At 38.7% G+C, this 7,645-nt stretch overlaps 1 protein-coding gene across 2 annotated transcripts; it reads left to right on the top strand.

Annotated features, from left to right (window-relative positions):
- Window positions 1-160: 160 nt before the first annotated feature.
- LOC124874597 (cartilage-associated protein-like) lies at window positions 161-5,848 on the top strand. Of its 2 annotated transcripts, none has more exons than XM_047376002.1 (7): window positions 161-608; window positions 3,568-3,717; window positions 4,050-4,221; window positions 4,828-4,935; window positions 5,019-5,157; window positions 5,476-5,559; window positions 5,707-5,848. In XM_047376002.1, exons 1-6 carry the CDS (start codon window positions 558-560, stop codon window positions 5,522-5,524), a joined length of 669 nt encoding a protein of 222 aa, XP_047231958.1. In that variant the 5' UTR covers window positions 161-557; the 3' UTR covers window positions 5,525-5,559; window positions 5,707-5,848. The 2 variants fall into 2 exon arrangements, with proteins under 2 accessions (XP_047231958.1, XP_047231957.1); XM_047376001.1 differs by having other exon boundaries at window positions 161-2,733.
- Window positions 5,849-7,645: the final 1,797 nt, after the last annotated feature.

The following is a 7,645-nucleotide window of genomic DNA, read 5'->3' as shown; positions in this document are numbered from 1 at the left end:
AACGTGGACAATCTCCAGGTCGCAAAGGCTTTTTCTTTTTTTACCAGAGTGGGAGGAATGTTAGACGGAGTGGGAAGCACTTCTGTCCAAATTTCCACAATAAGAAATAAATAGCGCTTCCCACACAGCCACAATAAATCCAACCAAACCCGTTATATCCCGTTTTATGTTGCTAAAAAAAACAACAAATTTTATATATAAAAAAAAAACTATTGATTCTAAACTTCTTTCCTTGTAACTTGTCGGGTTTTTCTACGTTTAATGAATTTGGATGTTTTCAGAATAAAGTCGGTCAGAGCTCTTAAAGCTCATCTGATGGCTACTAAAGGCAGACGCTTATTGATTTTATTTTGAAATCAAAGCCGCTGTCTCTGCAGCACCGCTGCATACAGCCGCACACCAACACAGATCCGCCTCTCGGAACCGGTTCTGACCAACAAAACAGTCACGATTTTAACTGACGCTGCAAATGTGTGGAAGGTTTTAACTAGGCCTAATGGAGTCCATGTATTGGTTGTTTCTTAAAGGAATGGCCTCTGTGCAGCGGCGGTTCGTGCATGAATGCGGCCTTGGGTGAGCCCCCCTCCCATTCATACTATTGGATTCATGTAAGTGACAAGAGGAGTTTTTAACAAATTTTTTAGCTTTGAGGAAAACTAGAAGGACTTGGTTGTATAGAGGCTCAACGTGGCCACAGTTAACTAGATAAATGATTAAGTGTGCTTGTAATTACTTTAAATTGTAAGAAAACACTGATAATTTTATAAAGAGATAATAAATGTATTATTTATAAAAGGCATATATACTTATTTCAATAATTAGTTATTTAATGGCCACATGTGTGGAACTTGTGCCTATCCAAGTCTATCCAGTGGGGCTTACTCTACTATACTCAGGATACTGTGTCCTAACCAGTCAGATGTTATTCAGCACATCCATCCCTTATCCTATTGGCTATACCTGTTAAATCTTTGTCAGCATCGCTGAAGAGAGAGTGCGTGGTCTGATGCCCTCCTCCAGCGTTCACAGGCCACCATTCACACACAAACTCACCTCTAAGGGTGATTTAGAGAAGTCAGTTAACCCAACATGCATGTTTTGGCAGCGTGGGTGGAGGGACCTGGAGATACCCATGCATACTCCATGCAGAAAGGCCTCGTCATTATTCAAACACAGGACCTCCTTGCTAACGTCTATACCACCGTGCAGCAGTAGTTCATCACAGGAACACTAAAATAATTCATCAATAAGTATAGGAATTCAAAAAACTCTCCAATACCTGGAGAAGACATTGAAAATAACAGTTTAATTATTGAATTTAACAATTAATTATGCATTTAGCAACCTACCGGTCATGGATACAAATGATTCTATTTCAAATTCTATTTTCATTTTATTGATATAAGTTTATTTATTACATTCTGACACTTTAAAATATTTCTGTGGCAATGATTTGACCAGTCTTTATGTTGCAATGTTGCCACTTGCCTCGATCTGAGGTTGTCCAAAACCCAAAAATAGCAACAAAATAGATATTTTTGTCATTTCCCCAAATATTTTATAAAAAGTTTCCTAACATTTTTATCTGTGTTTTAAGGAATATTTGTTCAGTACAGAATTATATAGTCCATCTTTGACCAGTCTAGATATTTTATATTTCGAACTGAATACAATATAAAAATTCCTTGAAATTCTTTGAAAAAGTTAAATTAGTTTAAAGCCAAACTACATTTTCAACTCCAACTATTCTGTGAACAGCCAATTTTTTTTTTTTTTACAGTGCTTACACTGTGCAGAACATATGGGGACAATTTTCTAGTTACTAGACGTGCAAACAAACAAATGAGGTAGCACCTCTGCTACCCCATAGAAGTAGGCACCCTGGGGAGAGAACCACATCTCCCATGTCAAAAATAGCCACTTACTTTATGGTTCAGGAAGAGAAAACCAGTTTGCATGGATGAGACACAAACAATCAAGCTCATCATCATCCTCAACAATAAGGAGAGAGAAGCTGTTCTTTTCCAGGCGCTCCAATCAAAGGGAAATCAGAACAAAAATAAACCTGGCTGTGGACTAGTGAGTAAGTTCTCTGTGTTTTAGTGACAGCTGTTGGCCGGCGCTGAGAAACCTGAGACTAAAGCTTCAAAGACCCAATCCCAAAATTCCCACATAACCCTAAGCACTTCAGCAGACCACCACACAAATACTGGAAAAGCAGAAGAAGAGATGAGGGATACAAAGGAATGTCTTCTTATCATGGTTGGACTGAGCGCAAAAGGAGGCTTGCATTTATTATTATTAATATTCTTCTGTGTGAACTTCGCTGTTAGGACATCTGTACAATATGAAAGCTACAGTTTTAGGAGTTTTCCCAAAGAAGAGCTCCTTCCCCTCACCTCAGCCTACGGACTGGCGATGGAAAGCTATGCAACAGGAAACTGGACTGAATCCATCCAGTACTTGGAGCAAAGTTTGCGTTTGCACCGACTTCTCAGGGAAAGTGTGAGGTACTGTGTAATCCACTGTAACAGCAGCAGTCACGAGGAGCCGCTTTTCACTGCAGCATCCTCAGATCTAAGAGACTACTGGCGGGTCATGAGGACGGCGTCCTGTCGGAAGAAATGTAGAGCGCATTTCCCAGTGCTGCAGCTGCCGCTCCCCAGCAGGGAGACCCTGGACGAGTTCAGCAGAAGATTTCCATACAGATATCTGCATTTTGCTCACTCAAAGGTGAGACAGAACAACGTAGGAGTACTGAAAAATGATTTTATACATTTGTCTAGACATGTCCCAAGGCAAAGTGTGTTGTAAATTACAAAACAGACTGCAGTGCAAAAAAAGTGAGCGAGCGACCGAGGGAACCTTTCATACAAAAACTAAATCTTCACTTGTTCCTGCTTATGTATAGACTGGTGTGAGCACTGCAGCACAGCTGGCTGCTACAGCTAAAAACTAAAAGGGGTTGATGCATTTTATGTAATATAGCCTATGAATGACTACCAAGAATAAAACAATCCATCAACAGCTGTAGTATTATGACCAAGTGGAAGCGTAACTGAATATTGCATTTGCTTTTTTACACACTAGGATTATCCTCTGAGCTATTTTGCAGTCTGGCTTTCAGTTGAACTTAAAAAGATAAAACTGAAATGTAAGTAAGAAATGAACAAGTAAGAAGTGTTAAAGTCCTAAATGGATGCCTGGGGTACATCAGAGTATAAGAGGTTTCTTCAGAAATGCTGTTGGAAAATCTAGTGAAGCAGTCAGGTCTATTAGCTGTTCTGGATCATTCATGTCTCCTGTTAAAGTCCTAAAGGACAGTCACATCTACTTTCAAGGTCCAGCTGGCTGTTATTTTTAAAATGTTTTTCTCTCTTTTCCCACCTTTTTACTTTTTTTTTTTTTTTTGCTGTTAATGCTTTAGATTGTTGGACAGCCAGGGAAGCAAATTAAGTGTCCAATTCACTTTTGCTCCTGTACTGAACATTCAGTTTAGCTGATCCAACAGAAGACACCAAAGACTCTGTCACTAATCTGATCAGCAGAGCTAATATCTGTGTCCAGCTGAACGACCTGCAGAGGGCTGTCACGTGTGCCCACACCTTCCTCCAGAGAAACCCTGAGGACCAGGAGATGCTCCGACTGATGGAGGAGTACAAGAGCGAGTACGACCTCAACGGCTTCCTCGTTGATCACGAAGAACATTTTTATGAGGTGGGATCAGTCCGACTGAGTTTCTTCTCTTCGATGTAAAGAACAGCAAATATTTGGTGAAATTATGCAATGTGATGTTTGGAGAAAATAAAAATGTAACTCAACACCAAGAAATGTATTAACATGCCATCTGTGCAAGACAAACTTCAGATCATTTTTACCTAGATAATAAATTTTTTGCTTAGTCTAGAGTAAGAACTTGTCATATATGTACCAAAACACATGTGACCCTTATGCCCTCTTTGCTGGGGTAATCTGCTCAATATTGTGGCTTATTGCAACGTAACCCACATTCTTTCAACACACCACTGACTTGGTGTGTTCCTTTTCAGCCCTCGTTTGTTAGCGGTGTGAAACTGTTCAACTCGGGCAACTACAACAGCAGCATCGAACACCTGGAGGAAGCCTTGAGGCTCTACCTGCAGGAGTACGACCTTTGTCAGGCAGAATGTGAAGGGATCGGTCATTTCTCCTCAGACAGGGACTTCTACGCTCTATTAGCAGGTAAGTATGTAGAATTTAAGTATATCACAACGGATAAAGCCAAGACAAAGGCTTTAGAAACTGTAAATCATGAGGTTTTTCTCCATAAAAGTCAAAATTCTCAATTTGTTTTATTCATAAAAAATTTGTTTTATTTAAAACAAAGGGTTTTTGCATCTGCATTTTGTTTTATTTAAAAAATAATTTAAAAAAATTGAGAACAATTTGTTGAAATTGACAGTAAAAGATCAACCATTCAAAACTGTAAAATAGGTGCCCCACAAGGTTCCATTTTCGGACCACTGCCCATCTGCTAAAATACACTATGAATAAAATACCAGAAAGGTGTACCGTGACAAATGTGTAGTGTACTACATGTAACTGCAAACTGCAGAGGTGTTAAACAGGCAAATTGTGAGAGACTCAGTGCTTTCAGAATCATTTGTCTTTGAATTGCTCCAAAACCATCTGTGTTGCTATCAGATGCAAAGTCAGTAATTTTACTGTTACAAGGTGGAATCTAAAATGTAAGATCAGTTCATACAGTAGGTCTTGTTTAGGCTTTCCAACGATAAGTTGAAGCTCATATGAGGAAAACATCGGCTCTATCTGTATTTTCCCCCACAGAAGTCTACATCGACACGTTGAAGTGCAAGATACAGTGTGAGGAAAACCTAATGTGGAGAATTTTGTGCCCACTTATTTACCACTACCTCCAGTATGCTTATTACAAGTGTAAGTTCAGCACCAGTCAAGCTTTCCGTTACCTTAAATTCTTGTTCTGTAGCTGTGACCTTTCTGTGTAATTCTCCGGCTAGTGAACGACGGGCGCAGAGCCGTGCCCTGTGCGTACAGCTACTTCCTGTTCCAGCCACAAGACCCAGTAATGAAGCACAACCTGCTGTATTATAAGGCCTACAGTCCACAGTGGGGTCTTCAGTCCCAACACCTAACACAGTAAGAGGAACCATCTGAAGAGACCCAACAAGAGATTTAGGAACTGATCAGAAAATACAACAAAACACAGAAGATATTCAGCTCAGAGTGAAGCAGTCCTAGCTTCTCCTCCTGTGCATTACTGTATACTGAAGATATATTAAAATATGCTTGTGACTCCATTCTTAACAAATTTACTCTGGAATACACCACTTACAGAAAATGTTTTGTAAAGCTAGCTATTGTGACAGCAATGAGTTCAAATTAATGCCGATAAAGCATATTGTCCCCTCTGTTATTGTCATCACTTCTCTTGTAAATGTGATCTCCGTTTTACAGGAGGCCCTCAGGTACTACGACCAGAGCGTCGCTCAAAAACAGATGTTGACACTTGTAGGAAAGTACTTGGAGATGAATGATGAGGTGAGATTGACAAAAAAAACCAAAAAAAAAAAATAACAATCCTATAAAAATGTTGGTTTATTAGAACAAAAAAGTATCCAAAACTCTTTAATGTTAATGAATGCTTCAGTCATCAATTAAAAATGGGCTTTGTGTTATCTTGCTAAGGATTTTTGTGGACCGGAAGAAAATGGACTCTTGTCCTCCGAGTCTCCTGATGCTGAGTTTGAAGGTGTGGGAAATTACAAGGAGTCCATTTTTGCAAACTGGAGGCAGATGAAAGGAAAGGGAGATGCAGGAAAGCAGCGAGGAGAAGTGATCGCAGCACTATTCAGAACTTTAGTTCTGCCTTTAGACATATTAGGTTTTTAAAAAATGTTACCCAATACCTCTAATACATTTAAGTAGCAGTTAACAGTTAACGTCATTAGATTTTTCAACCCTCTGTTCAACAAAGCAGCAACAACTTTTAAGCCAACACTAATTTATTTTTCCTTTGCTCCAATGAGACTTTATTGTAATGTTTTAAGTGGCATTGATCAAAAATCTTTTTAACATTTAAATATTTATATTTAGTATTTTCTGAGATTCAACAAAAAAATGGGGAAAAAAGGGAACAAATTGAGCCTTTGTGATGGCTGCTGCTTTTACATCCGTAGAACCAGTTTGAAATGGGTTCTTCATTAAGTGATCTGCTATGTGCAGACAGCACTGGTTCTTTCATTGACTTTACCCTGAACCGGGTCAGAAACTAGACTGGGGATGTTTGGGGAAAAAAGCAGCTGAACTCCAAAGAAAACCTTTGAAGGACCTTCATAGGGGTTGGAGAAAAAAGATTATTGGAGGAAAAAACGTTACTGGTTTCTTGGTAGCAAAATTACTATGATTAAAGACTTTTGCAGAAATATCCTGATATAATTTAATGCAGCATTACTTACACTATGAAATGGGTGTTTTTGATTCAAACAGAGTATGAGACTTTAGTAGGAATAATATAAAGTGTACACACTCCTGTTAAATCACCAAGTTTTTGTGATGTAAAATTTAGGCAAAAATCTGAAAATTAGAGGAAGGCCTGTAATACTTTATTGAAGCACGTTTTCTGGTTCAACTCGAGCATTCGGTCTTCTTGAGTTCACACCTGCCAAATATAATAACTTTGGCTAAATAAGCTCAGCTGTCTTAGGAGGATTTCTTCCGACATTTACATCCTTTAGCCAAAGCCGTCCTTTACAGAGAGGTTATAATAAGACCCAAAGGATCTCAGTGTACACAACGGGAGAAGGGTGCAACCTTTACAGTATTACATGCAGGACATAGACCACTGAAGACAGTCACCAATAGTTTAAGAAATATATACAAAAACTGGGTGTTTCTCTACAACTGATCAAATCTACATCTGACCGCACGCAGCCTCCGGTATTCTCTGTAGGGCTGCAACACTTTTCTTCAGGTGGAGTTTTTTTCTTGTGGATGAAATTATGAATAGTTATTTACAAAAAAATCAGTTTTCAAGCAAACCCTCGAGTTATTGCTATGAAATACGGGTTGTATTTTTCAGCATCATAGTTAGTCCAAGTATACATCCCAAATAACAAAAAATTACACTAAAATTAAAGTATACGAATGGCACAAGAGTCCAGAACTAAATCAGAAAATCTGCGGAGTCACCTGAAGATGCTGCGAACAAGAGATGGAGACCTTGGAGACGTTCTCCAAAGCTAAGTATACAAGATGTGGGATAACCAGACGTCTATCGTAGGAGACTGTACGCTTAAAACAAAAAACTTGCCTTTACAAACTGTTAAGTTTCAGGGTGTTTCTATTTATGCAACAAGGTTATTCCAGCTGTATACCAGCTTTTCGATTGTTCTTTCCCTTTAGTGGTTTTGTTAAGTGATTCGTGTAGGATGTCAAATATATGAAAAAGGGTTTAAAATGATTCATCAGGGACTCTTTTACATCCCAAAAACAGGGAAGTGAACACTTTCCTGTTATGAGCCACTGTATTTTGCTTTGTTTTTATTCTTATTTATTCTTATTTATTGTTTACTCGTTTCAATTATAAAGCACCTTCTTCCAACTCAAACAGTTTTCTATAAATAAA

The sequence above is a fragment of the Girardinichthys multiradiatus genome, chromosome 10 (assembly GCF_021462225.1).
Source record: "Girardinichthys multiradiatus isolate DD_20200921_A chromosome 10, DD_fGirMul_XY1, whole genome shotgun sequence".
In the NCBI taxonomy this organism is placed as follows: Eukaryota; Metazoa; Chordata; class Actinopteri; order Cyprinodontiformes; family Goodeidae; genus Girardinichthys; species Girardinichthys multiradiatus.
This window is presented reverse-complemented; position numbering and strand designations above follow the sequence as displayed.